Source organism: Chanos chanos, chromosome 3 (assembly GCF_902362185.1).
Source record: "Chanos chanos chromosome 3, fChaCha1.1, whole genome shotgun sequence".
Taxonomy (NCBI): Eukaryota; Metazoa; Chordata; class Actinopteri; order Gonorynchiformes; family Chanidae; genus Chanos; species Chanos chanos.
Genome location: NC_044497.1, coordinates 38,272,943 through 38,294,576, shown reverse-complemented (window position 1 = coordinate 38,294,576; position 21,634 = coordinate 38,272,943). Strand labels below are relative to the sequence as shown.

The following is a 21,634-nucleotide window of genomic DNA, read 5'->3' as shown; positions in this document are numbered from 1 at the left end:
TTTTCTGTGTTATTCCAATGTGTTTTAACCAAAGGTCTAAGTGCCATAATACTTCTTTTTGGTTTAACTGGCTGTTTTGGTGCATGCTGTGAATTTAAGCATCCACTTTTCTTTGTCCTGTGCTAAATAGGTCTAGGTCTGTCAATCACTCGCATTTATACTGGTGACACTACATATTTTATAGCACTAAAGGTTTGGCCTTAACTGTAATAACTAAACTTCCAGTTATATAATCATGGAACAGAGCCGTACTGTGTGAATGATTCTGTCTGTGTTTGTAAATCTGTGTATGTTGGGGTTGTCTGTGCAGTCTTACTTTTTGTTATTCTATTTCAAACTCACAAAAATACATATATCCAACAAAATACATCTTCCATAGAATTGCTCATGATATCTGTAATACATTGAAAAGTGATGGTATTTGCAGAAATCTCATGTGAATACTCCTCAGTGGCACTTTTGTATTTTTACGTGGACACATTTGGGCAGTATTTTATTCAGTCGTTTGTGATTTTTGTATTGTAACAAACTTAGCTGAGGTCTGTAGTGGAAATTAAAGGGTCCAATCTTCTAAGTGCTATGTGACTTTTTAAAAAATAATAACTGTAACAATGATTATGCTTAAGCTGGACTTTTGCAAAACAGTGAAAATTTGTAGTAAGAAGAAAATGAATTTAAATTGAGCACAGCAGGTGTGTAGGTGGGATGTAGATAAACTTGTGTCTTTCTCCAGTCTTTTCCTTTCTGTCAAATGATGCAAGGACCACCTTCAGTCTTAAACCATTCTGAGCCAGATATGAAACTTCATTGTATAAAACTGTATATAGCCGTAATTCCTTTTAGACAAAATGTAAAAATGTTTGTTGTTCATGTGCGAAATGCACTCAGCACTGTGTCTTCAGTGTGTGTAGTAATGAAACAATCTCAAGGCTATTGCTGTTTGGGATCACATTTGGTTTGAGGTCCATTCATTTTGATTAATTGTCTTAAAGGACAATACACAGTATAACAGGTTTTCTGTTTTGTTATGAAACCATGTCATGCACATACAGATCACTATGTTACTTTAAATTCATTTTCAGATTGTAAAGATTAGCCACTCAAATATGACATGAATAAGGATTTTTGTCGGCCAACTGAGATGTAGCAGTCAGTCTGGACAGTGTTTGTAATTGAGCATGTATATATCTACAAGACTGCCTTTGCTTTCCTATGACTATACTTCATTTCTTTTTCTTTTCTTTTTTCAAAAAAACAACAAAATTGCACAGCTGTCATTTTGCCCTCCCCCCTCCCAGAACACTAACAATAATGACATTTGCCTCAAACTACAACTCTTTACACTTTCAAATCACCTTTTTGTTTTCTTATAGCTTTCATGTACTGTATGTGCAATTTTGCTTTACAATAAAATGACAATAATGTGATGAGTGGAAATTAGTTTCCTATGGCTTATTCCAAAGCAATTCTTCATACTCTATACTCCATGTTTGGGTATAACTTAAGCATACAGCAGGCTGCATTTAAGACCACAGATATGTATTTCTACTAAGTGACACTCAAATCACTCATTCTTGATTGCAACAAAAAATAAGTACAGATGAGGAAGTCATTAATATTAATAAATAAGCTTGCAGGGAGCGTTTCTTTTGTCCAGTTGGCTCCTAGTGATCGTTTGTTTTTGTCATCAAACAATTTGTTCAAATTTAGATTTTTTTCAACGTTTATATATCATACAAACTGACTATTCTCGTTTCCCATTCGTTTTTTTCCTTACTTGTAGCATAGCCAAGGAAGTAATTAACCCGCCATTAAGCAATATTACTTCATTTTTAAATGAATAAACGTTTAGTGTAAGTCTATTTATACCGTGAGTTAATTGGATTGGACATTACCGGGATGTACCGCCCATCGCAACTTTAGACGTGGCAATGTGTGACGTCACCTGAACGCCGCCATTTTCGACAGGGATATCAAGTTGTAGAGCTTATTGGTTATCTATGCATTAATTGGATGCTATTTGATTTTCCGTAAGACGTTAGAGCACGCACTGAATACAAAAGTCAGGTAGGAGTAGGTTCCATGTGCTGTCTTTCATGTTCAATCGTCACTTTTAACCTTTCTTTTCATATTCTGTCATTTCGCTCGGCTGATAAATAAGCTATTTGGCGAGATAGCATAAGCTAATGGTGGTTACACACTGTAAAATTCAGACGGGATATTTTTTAGAGATTTATCATGCTCTGCATGCTAGCCGATGAAATAGCTTACATCTTGCAACAGATCAACTCGTGGCTATTGTTGACATTCATTTGCCGAAGGTTGTTGAGAAGTCGAGTTTCATTGGTTAGGTCAACAAACAGTTGGCAGTACTTTTAATGCATAAGGTAGTGAATCCTAAAGTGTAAAGCAAATGGTTTTTGCTATTCAGTGAACTACCGGATAGCTAATTATCAATTTCAACCTCTTGGGCGTTTTGCCATAATCCTGAATTGACTTGTCAGTGATGTCGGTACATAATTAATCAGAATGTTGCCACTCGTTTTTCGCACCTGTTGCACACCTAGCATTAGATATGATGTGTTCTCGGTGCTTACGTTTGCCTACTCTGGTAGGTCTTTAACAGGTCGTTGGACAGTTGTACTAAGTTTAAATGTTAGATCAGATTTAGCTTCCTTGCTAAACTGGCTAATGCTATACGCAGGCGTGTAGCGTACTCACGAAGACGTGGCAACAGTTGACTAAGCTGACGGAAACTTCAAGACAGCACGGATCAAAGAGTCGGTCTTCCCAGTCACTTTTGTTTACATAGAGGTTGCCTCTGCTGTGTGAAATGACTAGACAGTTTTGCAATTTAGTCCTACAGTTGGGCTAAATAGCTTGTAACACAGCCTGCTACCGTTTCAGTGATGGCCGCAACCGCATGTTTTGTTTCCTGCAGTTGGTTCTACAAAAGTAAAAGGTCGGGCAGTTTTGGTTGACCAGAACATTTTGAGGTCCCTGCTCACAGCACAGTTGGATTGTTGGATTGTGTGCTCAGTAAAAGCGAAACGTTTGCTTTTTCCTTTTATTATCATCGTCGGATTAAAAGCAAGGACGTGCTGTACCTTCTGCTCCCTGTTAGAACAGTTAAGACACATATCATTACAGCGGAACTTCTCTGTCTGACATTAGGCACATGTGACATCTAGCCTACTGCTACATATCTGTGTCAGGCCCCCTCCTCCTTTTTATGCAAAACTTGAACTAATTGCATTTCTCTACACAGCTGGTGGAAGTGAGGGAAAATGATGGAAGAGAGTGGAATAGAGACCACACCCCCCACGACTCCTCCACCCCCTCCTAGTGTGGCTGCTGCTGTCAGTCCTAGCCCTCTGACTACGGGTAAGTCAGATGAAGAAATGGAAAAGGCTGACCACAAACAAGGTGGAGTTGGCAGTGGGGTACTTGGGGACACACGTTTACAAATACCAAAGCTTTTTTAAGTAAACCCTTGAAAACCAACAGCAGGTAGTATGTTCAGTGTTGCAGCATGGTATTTTTTAAGTGAGTTAAGTTACTAGGTGCTCATGTGTTGGAATTCAAAGCACCTGTCCTTTTTTCATGTTTTATTGCCTGCTGCCTTTGTTAACTGATAGATGTCACCGATGAAGAGATGGGAGTCTGGGCAGGGCAGTGTAGCATTAAATCACCCCATGTGTTGTTGCAGGGGTTGTTAATTCTAGTCTCGGTGATAACCACTGACTGGGTCAAGCAAAGCTCAGATGGACAAGGTACTGTCCCCGTCACTGTGCTTCAGTGACTCCAGATATCAGTGGGGTGTGGGGACAGTTGCAGATAAATCTAGGGGAAATAGCGTGGGCCTCCACACATACTGTAAACCCATATAGATGCTTGTAAGCAGTGCTGGTGGAAGAAAGCTGTTGCTGACTTTGCATGTATTGGAGGAAACATGCAGTAGTCTTAACTCTGCTGGATTGTGCAGTGGCAAGGACCTGCAATAGTGCAGGGAACTGGCAATTTCAGTGGGTGACCAAAGGGTATTTCATCCCTGTTGCCTTCAAAATAGATAAAACTTTGAGATGGCAATTTACTTTCATGTGAAGACCTTTTCAGTGTAGTGGTTTTATGTCAGAGTGTCAGCAGTACATGCATATAACCCTTAATGGTAGGTAGTACACTATTCCAGAACAGATTTTGTTGCATAGTAAAGACACAGATTATTCAAGCATGCTGTTCATTTCCTCTCACCATATGTTTTTTTTTTTTTTTTAAATTTCCAACCCAAGATATTTTTGCACCCAGCTGTGTAGTGGAGAGCTCCCATGCCGCATGGTGAGACAAAGCGATTGGAGGCTTGCAGTTAGAAAACAACTTGAAACGGAGTGTTTGGATGCTTGCTGTGAGACCTATTCTTCCAAATATATATGATAATAACTTTGTCCTTCATAGTAGCATATTACTGCAGTAATAGTTTTGGCTTTTGGCAAAGTATTCCCAGCTGATGCCCTGCCTGACATGAGCTGCAATTAAAGCAATGTTATTTACACACGCAATGTCATCTCGGTGATTGTGAGGCTCATCTGTAATAGCTAGCAGCCAGTCATTATATGTTAAAGCCACTAGATTCTTTGAAAGGCCCGTTCATTGTAATCTTGCTGAGGGAAAAGCAAGACCTCTACTGTTCTTATTGAAGAAGTTGTAGGTCATTGTGTTCCTACCTGACATGACTAATAAAGGACTTAAAAATAGATATTGATTGTCCTAGGGTTGAAATGATTCTTTTAAAATGATTTGTATTACTCTAAATAAATTCATTCTAAGCATAAAACTGCCAAGTATATCAAATTGTGCTGTTCTGGGCTTTTTTGTTTGTAAACCTGGGTCTTTCCAAGATTGTCACTGCTCATATTCCTTGCTGTTTTGGTCAACCTTTCAGATTAAGAGCACAGAACTTATCTTGGTAAAACAGCTTTATTACTGAAGCGTACGTTTAGTAATTTTCTCTTTTCATTCACTTACTAAACTGCTCTTTAAAATACTCCCCACAGGCCTTACTAGTCCACTGACCCTGCCCAGCACCGCGGGCATCTCTACATTTGCTCCAGAGGGTTTCTCTACTCCTACACCTGTAGCGGTGACCTCTAACTTGCCCCCCATCCAATCCTCTGCCCCTCCTCCTTTCTCCCTTAGCTCCATGAGCCCCCTCTCCACCGCTTCCCATGTCCCCCCTCCACCCATTGGTATGCCTCAAAACAGTACCATGGCACCTTTTTCCTCCCCCTCAATACCTCCTCTCAGCTCTGCCCCTCCACTTGGCCCTGCCTTGTCTGCCCCACCCACCGGACCCCCCACCACTGGATTCAGTATGAGTGCAGGGTATGACATCACCCGTGGGCATGCCGGTCGGACACCCCAGACACCGCTGATGCCCAGCTTCTCCACTGGCCCGCCTGTGCCAGGTAAATGGACAAACAAGATTTCTCACATTACAGGTTTTTTTTTTTTTTTTTTTTTTTGAGGGACAGTGGAGTTATAAGCTAAAGGTAGTCAGCTAAATTGAAGTTTCTCCATCTTATCTCAACACAGTGTCTTGCATGAGAGTGATTTAATAGAATAGCCCAGTAGAAAATGAAATATTGATGAATTTGACATGTCTTGTCAATGAAGACCTGGCAGGTTGTAAGCTGCTATTGAGTAATTTCAGAAGTCTGAAGCTATCAGCAACTGACAACCTAAAATAATGAAAAGTAATTAAGAGTGATATAAGTTGCCACACTGGCAATTTTTATGTCTGTCTCCTCTAAAAGGCTTTTCCTTTAAGTCTGGCCTGATATTAATTCTGAGCTAGAATGGGAACCTTTCATTGTAGATATGATGCTGAAGTTCACTAGATACAGATAAATTATTGATGTGGTAGGATGCTTGATAGGATCTTTGTCTAATGTCTTTTATTTCTTATTTCTGTAATTAACTTTCACTTTTACAGTGTCCTTGCAGCCACTCACTATATGTCTTCCCATGGTCAGAGTCTATTCTTTGACAGTTCCTAATTCAGATTGTGATAATGAGGTTAGGTTTGTACTTATTGCGTTAGAGAAAAAAATTTGTTGGTCTTTGACAAAGTTTGTACCAAATTTCCTTTGAACAGGAGGATTAATTTGTGGACAGTTTACATATAAAGATTCGATTTGAAGCCAGAAGTGAGTGGCGTAAAATGTGGAAAAGAGGAGGTCATCATGGCAAATTGAATTCCTTTTTTTGTGGAAATGAACAGCAGTAGGACGGAGCTTATCTCAGCAGGGCCATGGCTGTCAGTTCAAAGCTATTCACAACATACACCACTGCTGGAGACTGTCACTTGTCTCACTATGCTGGGTGAAACTCCTAGTAACAAAGTAGTATGGAAATGGGCTGTTTTGAAAGGTCTTTGAGGGTCTTAAAGTCTTTGTTCTTTTCTGTGATTTTTGTGCTGTTGTGCTGACTTCTTCACTTCCTCTCCAGGGGTGATGACCAACCCAATGGTGCAGCAGCCAGTGATGTCTGGAGGCTTAGAAGCCGGTTCCTCTATCACCTTCCCCGAGGATCACGAAGACCCCAGAGTTTCTGAGGCTGCTAATTCTGGAGGAGGAATATGGGGATTCATCAAGGTAAATCTGAAACTTTTAAGTTACATGGATCTTAATGTAGGTTTGTTGTTTTTCTAGCAAACTCAGGAAACATCAGCAGCCAACAGCAGCTCCCATAGTTTAATTGGTGAGAGAGAATGAAAAGTCATTTGTAATGAACAGTAACACTTAACCGGGTATTGACTAGCTTTACCTAAAAGTGCAGATTAGAGGGTTCTTCAGGTAATGACTACATGATAGAAAAATGGTTTATTGTATCACTCTAAATTATTGCTTCTGTGTTGTCTGTCTGTGTGCGTGCGTGTGTGTGTATACATGTCAAAATGTTCAGGGTGTAGCTGGTAACCCTATGGTAAAAACTGTTTTGGATAAAACCAAACACTCAGTGGAGTCCATGATCACCACGTTAGACCCTGGAATGGCACCTTACATCAGTAAGTTACATCAGAACTTTTTTGTGGATCAGATCTGTCAATTATGGAGAACATACTGTATGTACCTGAGTTTTCAGTCACATCAACAGTAGCTTTTGACTGTGAGACTTTCTCGAAACATCACTGTGTTTTATGAACCAACTGAATTTAGTTCACTGTTATCTAAGTCCTGAATGATCCACCTGTCTTATCAAATCTGTCAGTGTGCTGTATGACTCCTTTGAATTATGCAATGTGACCCACCTGAACAGAGTCTGGAGGCGACGTGGACATCGTGGTGACCTCGGACAAAGAGGTGAAGGTCAGCGCTGTACGAGATGCCTTTCAGGAGGTGTTTGGCTTGGCCATGGTGACCGGAGAGCCTGGTCAGTCCAACATCGCTCCTCAGCCTGTCGGCTACGCTGCAGGAGTCAAGGTCAGTCACAACCTGGAACAGTCGATTTTTTCTTTACCAGTGTTTTTACACGCTGCTTTATGCATCATTTATCATAAGCTGCCAGTTCATGACATCATCACTGCCCTTTTTAAACGTCCTCTTATCACCAATGACAATGGGTTGTTGAGAAAACAGGTTTTTAGAGGGGATTGGCAGTTTGACAGACACAGGCGCTGTGAAGTGATGCGCTGACGGCCCCAGTGTTTTCATGTTTGGGACTGCAGGACAAATGACCGAATGAGTGTGTGTTTATTTTGTGTCTCTGCAGGGCGCTCAAGAGCGCATTGACAGCCTGCGCCGTGCGGGCATGATCCATGAGAAGCAGCCGGTGGTCTCCGTGGAGAACTTCATCGCCGAACTGTTTCCAGACAAGTAAGTCTAAAACTCCTTCAAATCTTCCCCCTTTTCCTTCCCAGTTGCTTCATCTACAGGGATCATCATTAACAAGTAGACTTTGGGTTGTACAAGACTCCATAGGGAAGCATTTTCAGTCTTTATCAATAGTTGTTCTCTGGGGTTGTTCAGCAGCTCTCCAGTGTGGTGAGAGAGTGTTCAGGGCGTTTGATTTTAATAAGCTGAAAAGCAGCCCACATACAGGGACCAAGTGATTTTGTGAAAAGCATAATTAACTGTCAACAGAAGAAGGATTATGGTCCATTGGTTGTCTTCTCTATAGTTAATATTTGACTTACTGTCTTGGCCAAAGCCATAATTTTCTTCAAATGATGTGTTCTGAACCTGTCATCGGCTCAGGCCAAAGTCACTGTTTCTTCGAGTGTGTAGCATTGACAAGAACATTTAATTCACCCAGCAGATGCCAGTCAAGATTTTAAGACCCCTCTCAAAAAAAAAAAAAACGAGTAGACGGACACTAAAGAATCTTGGAATCTTTTTTTCTTTTTTTTTTTTATAAATGTCATCACTTGTTTTAAACTTGTGTCATGGTTTCAGTGACATTCTGATTGTCTCGCAGTCCTGTATTGAGTTTAAGGACACTGGATGTGATTGTCCTGTGTGTGTATGTGTGTGTGTGTGTGGCTGGCTGGCTGGCCTGTGTTTGGTACAGTTGAAACGCAATGAGAATACTGATGACCATGTGTCTGGGTCAGACTGTGTGACATTCTCTCTGTCCTATGTGTTCTATAGCATAAACAAAGGAAAAGCACCCCATAGTTCCAATCTCTGCCTGTTTGTCTCAGACAAAATAACCTATATCTGAGCGAATCTTAGTGATTTTGACTTCTGTTTCTGGTCTGTGGCCATTTAAGACATGGCCACATTCATTAATCTCCTAAAAGACATCAGGAGCCATATACATATCAAACGATGTGCCCTGTCCGTCTCAAAACAGTTGTGAGAATTGCATAAGATGCTGACTCATGAGCCAATAAAGTTCTGTTAGGTTGCACATAACGGCAGCCATTGTACTGCTTGATGTTTGATGCATTCTGATGACTGTCATTTAGTAATGCCATGACACTCATTGCAGATCCATGCTGTTAAACAGTCATTGCTCACAGATAGATTAGGGCCCATATGCTGAATTATAGTCATTCTAAAACTAGAGGCAAAACAGCCTTTATTAGCCTTTAGGAATCTTAACATTTAAATACTTAGATGTTTCACAGACGTGTGAAGACCAACAGGGACAGAGCAAGGTGTCGCTTGACTGGAAGTAAAAATCATTTGGTTTAAATAGGATATTCCAATTAATATCATACAGTATTTCATTCAAAGAAAACATCAAAACAAACCATTGAATCAGAGACAAGTAGATGGACTGTACTGTAAATATAGGCCTGTGCATCAGACAACAAGACAAGGACCGCTTTCACCACATTGAAAACAAAGGTACCAGTCACCGTTAAAATGGACAGTAGAGGCAGAGGGTCATTTCGGTCTCCATGGTTATTTCTCAGTAGGTCTAAGTGGATAACTTACAGTCATTCATCTTCTTGAGTTGATAACGGAGCCTACACCCTCCCTGTCATATTCCAGTCATTGTGTGAGCCAAACAGAAATTGCCAACCAGCGTTGTTATCATGGGTTATAATGTAAGAATGACGACATGTTATGAGCCTAATTCCTTGGGATATGTATTGCATGTAAATCTCTAAAACTACAACGACACAAAAAACGTCCATCTTTTTATTAGGTTATAGGTTTATTACTAAAGGTTCTGTGGAGTAAACAGACATGACCTAGACAAGCATTGATTAACAGATGCTTAATAGTACAGGGGTTGAGAGGTTTTGCTTATTTTGTCTTTCGGCTTGACTTCAGCTGTACATAAACTCTTCCATTTACTGACTTACCTGTGTTATGACTTTGCGACTGGCCTGTGGCTGATGGTTGACTCTGTCTGGCAGATGGTTTGACATTGGATGTCTGATTTTGGATGACCCTGGGAATGGCATTCACATTGAGACTTTTACTCAGGCCACACCAGTAGCCCTGGAACACGTCCAACAGGTAAGTGTCTTTATCAGCACAATCTGAAATTTGGTTTCCTGAAAAATGGTTTCAGGAGTATTACAACACTGGCCCATCTCTAACCGTTCTTTACTATGACAGTGCAATTTGTCCCTATACAAACTTACTGCTGAGATGAGCTGAGGCTTTGATACTGTTGAGTCGTGTTTCTGCCTGTAGGTGCCTCTCTGACAGCTGGAGGCCTGTTTGACTAACGTTCGTCTGAAGTGCCATGTTACTTCGATTCATGCACCATATTTTGAGACTCAGTCTGCCAAGCTGTCATAAGGCGCTAAAATTAAGAAGCTTTCCATCACATCAGCTGTTCAAACGCACAGCCGTGCAGTGTAGCCCAGGGTATTTTTAGGAAGTTTCTAAAAGGTTTATTTTTTTACATTTTTTTTCCACACAGGCCCAGTCTCTCACCCCTCCAGACTACAGTCTGCGCTGGTCTGGCCTCATGGTTACCGTGGGCGAGGTTCTGGAGAGGAGCGTGCCTGGCGTTAGCCGAACGGACTGGCACCAGGTGTTCACTGGCATGTCCCGCAAACAGATGATCTACAGTGCTGCCAAGGCCCTAGCTGGCACATACAAACTACAGCTGCCCCCCCGCACTTTGTGAGCTTGACCACCCACGCTATACTCCAGGGTGCGGGGCCACACCTCCGCGGTGTGATGCTCCTGATGGTCAATAGGAACCTTATTCATCCTCGTGGCCAAAGGCCGCATGTCTGTTTCTATTACATGTTTTAATCATGTGAAATCCAGCAGAAACATTCCAGCATTATGGTGAGTCGGACAGAGTGATGAACAAAAAAACTGCCAAACGATTCTTACGAGTTTTCAGAGAGCATCTCGTACAAGGGAAACAAAAGTATGAAATGACCCAAGAAGAAAAGAATACAGACAAAAGAGGGATAATCTTGTTAAAAAAAATTCTTGGCCATTTGTGAATTTTTATGATTTTTTTTTTTTTAGTCACGTCCTTTGTTCCCCTCAGTTCAGATCTTTATTAATGAATGACTCACGGCTACACCTTTACCGCATTCTGTGCACTGTAAACGGCAAAAGGATGGTATTTAATTACCAAAGGAGAGACATACTGCACTAAAGCCACTACGTTAATCTTCATGCCAAATCACTGAAGACAGACAACACTGTTGTTGTAGTAAAGGAATGAATTGGCTGAAAGACCTTTTACATGGAGTCAGTTACTTTATGAAAAGAGTATATGTATGACCTGCAGTGTGGGCTCCATCTTAAAGCCTTAAAAGCTTGTTTTTAATGTCTTAAACTTACTCAGCACATTAAAGCAAGGCAAGTACGTACTCCATTATAGTCATTGGCATTTACATTTCAAATGAAGTTGATAATTGTTGGCTTTTGTTTCTTTTCAAATTTGAGATGTTATGAAATCATTTGATGAGTAGGGTTTTTTTTTTTACTTAACTTAAAATTCTAACGGATTCTACCATTTTATTTGCTTCTGTATACTGTACTAAGAGCATTTTTAATCTTCACTCAGAGTGATGCAGGAAAATGCAGTGGCCACAAACCTGTGCATGAGCTCTGTATTTATGTCAATATACACTTTCACGCCAAGAGGTACAATGTATCCCATTCACTATCTAAGCTGAAAACTTGAGTTTCCTGTGTACAGGATAACATTTCATGTCAAATTTCCTGTTGTAATCGTTTTATCAGGAGATCTGTTGAATTGTTGTCAGAACATCAATATTAAGGGAACTACAGTTTTCCCTTTTTCTTTAATGTCAACATGTTTGTATATGGAAAACAATCATGACTCTGTTTGTTGAAGGTGGACTTCTATCTCCTCTATGTGCCTTTTTCAGAGAGAGAGAGTGAGTAAAGCCCATTTTCGTATACCTGCATGTCACTTTCGTGTGTTCTGTGAGCCATCTGTGTTTGTGACTTCTCTTATCATGCAGGGGCTGAATCATGTCTCGTCTGTTTAGTCACACTCGCAGGTGGAGCCCCTTTGCATTTGCGAACTCTGGGAAAGTTTGACAGTTTATCAGTCTTTGCCTTTACTTCTCTGAAAGCTTTTGTGTCATGACAATGCTCAAAATAAATATTTTTTACTCGTATTGTAGTGGGGGGAAAAAGGAGTCTGTAGGGGCCCCTGAACCAGTGAACAAGAGCAGACATTGTTATTCAGTGCTGCTGCTGTTGTGCTGTTTTTAAATGGAGCTCAAAACCTCTTTAGGTCTGCGGTGTTCCTCAAAGCAGTCAACATGGCTTTAAAGGTGCAATGAAGTAGTGACAATACTAAACAAGCAGACTCCTGAGACATAATGAACCTACATGTAATCTACTCCCACGCCCTCTATGTTCATGTTAAACACACACAGAAAGGTCTTCCTATGACCCAAAAAGATTGTCATTATCAATTAAGCTGCTCTCTGTCTCCGGACAGATACCCTTTGTTTGATTTTGAGGGTTACTAACCAGGCTCTTGTGTCTTTCTTGACCCCTGACTGTCCTAATAAGACACAGGAGGGAGTGTAAATGGCTAATGAACTCCTGGCCTACTGTTCTAAGCTCATGTGTCTCTCCAATTAGATGTGACTGGAACACTGGGTACTCAGACATGTCGTCCTATTAGATATTCAGCGTACATACTGAGTGAAGGAACAATAGCTTCACTCCCTGTGGATATGGATGTGTGAGCCGTGGCCGGAGGGAGGGCGGGAGCCAGGAGAACTCATTTGAGAACTTCTGTGTGAAGGAGAAATGGGTTTCCAAGATGAACACAGCAATCAAGCAGTCCAATCCTAAGGCGAAAGAGACAGTTTAATTAACGTGGCTAAGATCCTAGAGAAGTGATAATTACAGCGCTGAAGCTTTTTTATTCTTTGCTTATTCAGACTGTTTCAAAACACCACCTTGTCTCCAACTCAGTAATAAGACTCATAAAATCATGATTTCACTCTGTGTAAACGATAACTGGGTATTTATAAAACAGGTAGTTAGAGTTCGGTGGATAAGATTAGTTGTTGCTTTGTCACATAGCACTAGCAGTAGTATCTACTCATATCTAAGAATGGGATGTTCCCACACTAGTACTTTTACTGTTATGTGAGAAATATACAAGAGTTTGACAGAAGTTTCAAGTGTGAGAACAGCCATAACACTGTTCTGTTACTGCAGAGAGATATGATCCCTAAGCATGTGTCCTGCCCAGTTTTGACCTGTTTACTCTTGAATGGTTGAACCAATTGATTATTGATCGTTTTAAATCATACTGCATATCATCTTAGCTCTCATCATACAATATGTAGCATATATATATATATGATGATTCTCATTTGTTTATAAAACATGCTAATTACCTCATTGAATTAACAGACTATCTGAACAAATATAGGTTGACAGACTGAATGACACCACAAGTGGCTAATGAATTAGACTTAGAATAATTCAATTTAATTTACGTTTTATTTTTGATCCAGTGCTGAAAGCTTTACCCTGATAACATTTAAATTCCTAAATTGGTTTTTACTATCTGGGGATTACATTTTTCTAATTACTTGTCCCCAAGTGGCTTGTGAAGGAGCTGCACTGGCTTTGTTATGAGCGTAGATTGCATTCCATCCTACATGGTCTATGCCTCTTACCACCAAATGATATAGGACAGAATGTAACTCTGATCTTTGCAATGCCTTATTTTCATTTGAATCACTTACATGTTTTAGCACATATATGAACATTATTGTAACTACTTAAACCGAATCTGCAAACTGGTCTCGCTGATTGCAGTAAACAGCAGTATGCAGATCTGAGAAGATGTGAATAAAATATTAACATTTCACTTTTGTGGTTGATCACTGTCAGTGGATGTGACTGCACACATAGGACCTGTGCTTAACATTGCCATGGAAACAGGCCCGGGGCTGCGGCATTTCCACAGACAGCCAATGGCTCTGCAGTCTGTTCAGGCAGCATTTCTCTGTGCAGATGAAGAGTCTTTGGTGTCCAAAATGTGATGTTTTTGACTTTGTGCAGATGTTAAGTTTTATTTTAAAACAAATTAATGAATTTGTTTTATATCCATGGCTTCAATAGCTTAGTCATCTTCATCATCCAAAAACTGTAACATGAATGGAAAATGAGAGGAGAAAGGCTATTTTCATTCTGATAGATAAATATTACAGATAAGGACTCAAACTTCAACCAAAGCAAACTATTTGTGAATTAAAGGGCATTAAACGCAGTGAATATCTGCAAAAAAAACATCTTTCAGGGAACTTTTTTTCTACAGAGCTGAGTAGATCCAGTTGATCCTCTGGTACAGACCAAAGAAAAAAATAGCACATATTTTAATGTGCTGTCAGCTTCTTACATGTACACAAGACACTCTGAATGATGTGTACAGCCAGGAGAATCCCTGCAACTTATTCTCTGCAGGGAGAATTTATAATCAAGTTTATGAGGAGTTTCCCATCTGTTCTTTTAGATAAATCCAAGTGCCTCAGACCAGAAGGACATTTGACATTTGTGGTATTCCAGGCACGGAATGTTGCAGAAGGATGGTTGAGAGGCACAGCTTGGGTTGGCTTTGAGAAAACCTCACCAGCTCTCTGTGTCCCTCTCGCTGTCACAGTCTCAGCTTTAGGAGAATGCACCACCAGCGCAGAGAGAAATAAACCTTCTCTAATCCCGCTTCATGGCTTCACGGAAAACTGTGTTGAGACAGCAGCATCTGAATATAAACCGTGGCTTTTTCAAAAGGGTAATGAGATGAGAGCCACAACAATCCTGCCTGTATATAAGTATATTTGTGTATTTGTATATTTCATTAGTATAATGAGTCGTAGAAACGGGCATAAGGCGCCAAGACAAGAACATCTCCCATAGCTTTACTCTTATGAGCTGTATTTTACCCAGTGGCTAGTCCTCTGCGTTCCAAATTTCTGCTAAAGTTTTCACCCCCCCGCCCCCCCAGCAGTCAACCAGAACAATCTCATAAGGTCAAACAAACAGTTCTTAGTGTAAAAATGCTTTCTAGATGGAACAATCACAGAATTTGATATGCAGCTGCATTTATTTATTCTCTTTCTTTTTTTTGTTTTCTTAAATCTGACAGTTCATTTGCTCCAGAAATACAAAGGGCATACTGTATCTACATTCTGTCAAGGGCAGAAAATGGAAATGTGTTGAATAATGTGTAAAACAAAAAATAAATTAGGCATGGCTCACACATTCTCTGTGTTAAAAGAATGACAGCTTATTAGAACTTCAAGCTTAGCAACATGATAACACTTCTCAAACAAACAAACAAAAAACTTGATGATGCAGAGTCATTAAAAATGATTTAAAAAAAAAGTAACTATTAATGCTACTGGCATTTGTCAGTATGCAGATGACTAATAATTTATCTTTTTATTGCAGTATTTTCTTTCCTAAAATTTTATGATATAATGCCTTTAAAAAAAAAGACATTGTGCCTTATCATTTTCAAACAGACACCCCTCTCCCCCATATGCTTGAGTGAGATGATTTTAGTGCAGGCTTTTCCAAGATAACCTACAAACCATTATTAGTGCCTTCTGCCGTGCTGTGCGATCTGACAGCCCAGCATTGTAATGCACCAGGTGCTTTGCTGATATTGGCAAAAAAAACCCCAAAACAATCTGTTACAGCCGGAAGATTGAGTCAGTGGTTTAGAACTCGGTTTATATCCATTCTCTTGAACTAGCGGTCCTTCCTGTGAAGAGTACACAGCACCCTGCCCAAGATAATCTATGGCCAATGATTATAATCTAAATGAGTTTAGCGGTGTCCCTGTTATGGCCTGATGTATGGATGGGGTAGATATTAACAGACAGAACAGGTTGAGTGCAGGCCTTGTGTCTGAAATTACCATGTTTGGATGAGACTGGGCTTCAGTGCTAATAATCTGACCTTCATGTAGTGGTAGAGAGGAGTGGATGCTGCCCATTATCATGGCTCCGTAATACAAGTGAATAGAGAAGATAATCATGAGCTCAAGAGCCCACCACTTTAACACACATTCTATCAGTATTACTGCCACTGAGAGAACATGTCTCCGCACAAACAAAAGGTGAATCCTCAGGAATAGGTCTGTGCTTTAGTCATTTCTGACAACATGCATCTAATTTGGATAAAAAAGGAATTTGCATATATGTGACAAATAAAACTGTCTGTCATCTAATATTGTGGGTCTTACGGTCATTTTCTTGGTCTCAATATGCTTAGCTCTCCACTAAGACAATGAACCTCTCGGATATGTAATGAGACATGAAACTGTTTCTGTAGTTTGCCTAACGATGAGTAAGGAGATATTATTAATACTGTATGCCCATTGGAGAGGAGTTTGTTTTGTTAGTTTGAGTAATTTGACATTCACACTATGGTATCTCTGGCTGTTTGACATTTAGAGTATTTGGCTCTGAGTGGTATGGACCCCTCAAGAATGCCTAATGAGAATAAAATCCATCTGAATTTTAATATACTTCTGAAAGTGCAGTGTCATGACTTCTTAATGCAACTTTTGTTAAACTCCGTCCTCTCCCATGATTCTCCAGTTTTTCTATTAGATCTCATTAAAATCAGGACTAGCCTTGTTCTACATAATTAATATCCAAAGGCAGCTTGACTGAAATGTGAAGCCAATGGATGCATATATCACATGAATTAACACTAAGGTGTGTAACAGCTCATTGTCATTTGAATAGGTAAATATTTTCACTGCAGAGAATGAGTCATCCTTATTGAGGTAATTACAGCCACATAGTTGCTTACATGTAATTAAATGCTGGCATTTTAGACGCCTCCCAAGAGGATACATTCCAGGGTAAGAACCAGGCATTTTGTATGCGTTGCCATAGCTTCCCAATGGAATGGGTGTGACTCTTACGTTCATGCGTGTCTGTCTGTATTTGCTCATGTGTAAATGAATGTATGTCCATGTCTGAGCATGCATGCCTCTCTGTGCAAGATCATGTTCTCTGTGTATGTGTGTGTGTGTACGTGTGTGTGTGTGTGTGAATCTCTCAGGGATGCACGGACAATGAGTGCACAAACAGATTTAGCTGATGCAGATCTCTGAGCTGTCTTAGGGGCTTTGAACTTCTGTACATCAAGGCTTGTGGGGAAACACAAGGTCACTGCCTATCTCTGCAGATAAGATCCATCCACTGCCAGTGAGAGCAAAGCACACTTGCTCTTTCATCCTGACTCAGTGCTCCTTTTGGGCCTGTAACACTGCACAGCAAACACCACCCTGTCCCTAAGCTCCACTGCCTTTCTCCACAAATACCAATACAGACTCTGCAGGCACTGGACATCAAAAGCAATGTGGAATGTGACTGCACATTGGTTTAAATGAATGTCAAATACAATCTTTCACTCACTTTAGTGAAGCATTTCACAATAAATCATACTATAACATTATGCTAATTATCCAGTTGTTCAATTAATCGTGATGTGATCATTCAATGTTTCGTTGCGTGTTTTTCATTCAGTGACAGCTGGAGTATGATCATACAGTTTCCCTCAGTACCAAGGACAAAACCAAGGCAACATCGAGATAAAAGGAGTAATCAGTGTATTGCAGTTCTACTGAGCCAGACAACAAATGCAGGAAATTAGCAAAAAAAAAAAAGTCCATTAAATATTCATCAACAAAAAAGTGTGACTGTAATCAAAATCCTGAGTCATGATCACTATCTTGTGTTATTGCAAATCGAATTGTAGACCACTTTCATCCATTAAGTAGGAAATGACACTTATTCTGCCTTTATTACGTTCACAAAACTTTCACATAATAAATTAATGATGTGGCTAACCAAGTAGATTTTGGCACTTGAACTCATTGCAGTGAGTTTGCTTTGCAGTCTTTATCAGGAATGCAAAGAGGTGCTCTCACCATTAACTTGTGAAATAAGACACATTATGCATATTAACCACAGGAAGTGCTTGCTAATTTCCTGTTGGTATAGCTACCCATTAATTCAGCAGGCATGGCCTTATTTCACAACTGGAGAGTGTCATAGATCAAATTTAATAATTCATTCCTGATATTTAATATGTATTGCACAGGCTAGAGAGCCAGTATAGCTCTAGAATGTATGGAAAGCCTCTTTGATGAGTTCTTTTATCCTCTGTTTTTGAGCTGTAGTGAAAGAGATAGCTGCTGCCAGAAGCTGGATCAGGGTTCAGAGCAAAGGAAAAATGCAGCAGTCTCAGAACTCCGAGCCTCATGCCTACTGAACAGAGAAGAGAGAGAAAGCATACCTTTGGGCTACAGACAACGACAAGGATATATATACATACAGACACACACACACACACACGCACACACACACACACACACACACACACACACACACACACACACAGTTTTATCTATCTATCTATCTATCTATCTATCTATCTATCTATCTATCTATATATATGTGTGTGTGTGTGTGAGTGTGTGTGTGTGTGTGTGTGCGTGTTTGTATACACACACACACACACACACACACACACACACACACACACAGAGTTTATATATATATATATGTGTGTGTGTGTGTGTGTATAAATACACACACACAGAATTTTATATATATATAGCGTGATGAGTGCATTAAAATAAGGGGGGGGGGGAATTAATCTTGGGTGTTCCTGGGCCTCCCACACTATGTTTCCATGTTTGGGTAGTCAGCCAGGTGCACTGTTGCGTTAAAAAAGAGCAATGACAGAGTGGCCTCCAAGACTTCACAGGACTCCTGTGTGGGAACGTTTCCATGAGACAGGACAAAGTGCAGAACAGTACCTGTCCTGGCAGGGCTTGTGGGATTTCTGTCCAAATCAAAGTACACACTGTCAGGACACATCATTGCAGCGGGCATGTGTAGCCATTTGGCATGTGGTGAATACTGACTCTGCCCTTCCTAATAATTAATTTATCACAATGCAGGTTCACATTGTACACATTTAGCACCAGAATAGAATACTCAGACATACTGAACAATGCATAGTCTGCATAACACACACACAAAAAATGCATTTTTTAAAATCCGTCAGTAGTGTAATAGGCCCGTAAAGGTACCGCTAGTTACCCACCAAATAATTTCAGTTTTGAATTGTAGTTGGTGCTAACTGTATTTACGACTTATCAGAATGACGATTGATGAATCATGAATCAAGAGTACTCCTGTGGGATGATGAAGAACGTCATTTTATACTGTTTCTGTCAGATTTTGGTACAGCATGACTGATAGAAGGTAGCCTGCACTGAAAAGAAACAGATGCAGGGGAGAGCACAATTCACTTAAATCCATGAAGTGGATGCCTTCTCTGTTGCATCACATATCAGATTATGGGAGAGAGATTGATGAAATGTGGTAATTAAGATTATAAAAGCACAGAGTTCTGTTCATCTTGGAGACAGTGCTGACATCATCAGTGTAAGGCACAAAAGTGCAGTTCTTAGAAATATGACTGCCATTTGAAATGTTATGTCAACAACAACAATAACAGAAATGTGACTAAGCCAAGACTTCCTGTAAATACAATAAGGGCTACGTGTAACAGTAGTGACATCTGTGCTGTTTCAATATAATAATAGCACACTTCAGCAATCTTAAAGCTAACTTCAGCTAATGAAATATTGCTCGATGTCAGAGCTAGGGACCCAAGGCACTGATAATTTTTGGTGCCATCTTGAGTTATGCCCACATGTTGCATACTAGTTCTTGGTTTGCTCAAAATGTGTACCCAGGGCTGAAGTTAAAAAAAACACTTATTTACTTTCTGATGGGTTCAGTTTCTACGAGGTAAGTCTGGTAATTGTACAAACTAGAACTGCAGCACACTGTATTAATATTAAGTAGCCCCCATGTAGAATGTCTGTTGACATCCATAGAGACACAGTAAATAATCTCTCAGGTGAACCTCTCAGGTGTTGTACACAGCATGTCATCAGTGTGACCCCATTCATTTCCTCCCGCAAGTCAGCCTCCCACCAAATCAGCTGTACTCTGAATCAGTTTAGCTGCCAGCAGCTGCCTGCTGCCTCTCCTTAGTCCACTGCCACTCATTATGTGTTTGATGTGGAAATGGAATCCTTGACCATCCCTGACTATCGTGCATGGATGAACAGTCAAATTCTCCATGGCACTAGCAAGACCACCTGCCTCTGAAGCCCACTCTGAAGGTAAGCACACTGAGGGAACCCTGCCCTGACAGTCATATGCAAAAACATACCTGCTGTGCTACTGTAAATACCTCACAGCTGTGTCAGTCAAGCAAACCGGGGAAGAAATGAGTGCAGTACATGAGAAGTTTACACATGCCCATGTTGTTTTTTCTGACTAGATCTTTTAGTTGTGTTTTTATTGTTCCCCAGTGAAGACAGGCCAATGACTATGGCTCACTGCAGCCAAACTGCAATAGAAAAGAAATGGCAAATCCAGTTAAAACAGGCCAATGATTGTGTCTCACGGCAGTCAAACTGCAGTAGAAAACTAATGGCAAGACCTGAGAGCTGAGTTGAGACGTGACGCATTTAATCAATAACATATATTTGGCTTTTTATGCCCAAGCATTGACATTATAGTCTGTTCCATGCTTTCCACAGTAAACCATAATAACTTATTTGTTAAATCTACTGTCAGCCTGCCTAAAACTGCCAGTACAACTATGTAGCCTACATGTATTAAGAAAAAATAACTTGTATCCACGCGCATGCAGTCTTGTAATTAAAAATAAATATCAGAGTAATTTCCATTCACTCTAAAAATGCAGAAAAATAAATTCTAGCAGGGCTCATTAAGCTGAGTGTGCAAACTGATTTCTCACTGATTTTTCGCATACATAATCATTAAAACTGAATGATTTCAGAATAACTTGTCGTAACTTGCGGACCACATGTCATACCAGTGAAAAAAAATACAATCTGAAAAACTTGACCTAAATGCTTGCGCCTCTAAGGAATTCCCGAGAGTTTCTATTCTAGTTCTTCACCTCAAACTGCCAAATAGGGGAGCACTTAATATTTCACTGCGCTATAATGACTTGAATGCGACTATCAGATGAGTAGTTGCCAGAAAATTCTGTTTAAGAATAACCTGTGGCAGCTCGTATTTGAAATAGCAGTTCTTACAGGTTAATGGTGGTGTTGACGTGTGAGCAGGTATACCCAGATTTCTCAGTTTCAGTATAATCATAATTATGTGGCATTGGCTTAACCGTGCTGCTACTCGGCTCCCCCCAGCATCTTCAACCACTTCACTCGCTCACGCAGCAGAGGCGCGAGGCGCGAGGCGCAACTGTGTGCGCCGAAACATCAGGCTTGTGGTTCCCGTTTCATTTTTTGACGTTTTGAATGAGAAGAGGTGCATGGTTTTGTTGATTTTTGTCATTTGTGCCAGCGAAGAGCACCGTTTCTCGTCATTGTTAATCTCTTTCGTCTGTCTTTTATCTGTGCGGTAGTGAGCTATCGAAGGTGCAAGGAGGAGATAGAATGGGCGAAACCCTGTGGTTTTCACTGTAACTCTGGAAATGGATCCGACGTTCTCACGGGGAGACAAAGGTATAACTTAATACTTCATCATTGTGTAAAGGTATAATTATGCTTTGATTTAGATAATTATGTTGCCAGTTGTCTAGCATTAAACGAATGGGGCAGC

General features: G+C 40.3%; 1 protein-coding gene across 1 annotated transcript; it reads left to right on the top strand.

Annotated features, from left to right (window-relative positions):
- Positions 1 to 1,963: 1,963 nt before the first annotated feature.
- Positions 1,964 to 11,894, top strand: prrc1 (proline-rich coiled-coil 1). Its single transcript, XM_030769788.1, has 9 exons — positions 1,964 to 2,067; positions 3,269 to 3,384; positions 5,052 to 5,462; positions 6,505 to 6,650; positions 6,961 to 7,063; positions 7,315 to 7,478; positions 7,768 to 7,871; positions 9,869 to 9,971; positions 10,384 to 11,894. Exons 2-9 carry the CDS (start codon positions 3,288 to 3,290, stop codon positions 10,591 to 10,593), a joined length of 1,338 nt encoding a protein of 445 aa, XP_030625648.1. The 5' UTR covers positions 1,964 to 2,067; positions 3,269 to 3,287; the 3' UTR covers positions 10,594 to 11,894.
- Positions 11,895 to 21,634: the final 9,740 nt, after the last annotated feature.

Excerpts from the sequence above, each read along its gene's own strand:
- prrc1 (XM_030769788.1), top strand. The coding sequence starts at position 3,288 with ATGATGGAAGAGAGTGGAATAGAGACCACACCCCCCACGACTCCTCCA. Across the intron at positions 3,385-5,051 it reads TCCTAGCCCTCTGACTACGG|GCCTTACTAGTCCACTGACC; the intron begins GTAAGTCAGATG and ends TACTCCCCACAG. Across the intron at positions 7,479-7,767 it reads GCTACGCTGCAGGAGTCAAG|GGCGCTCAAGAGCGCATTGA; the intron begins GTCAGTCACAAC and ends GTGTCTCTGCAG.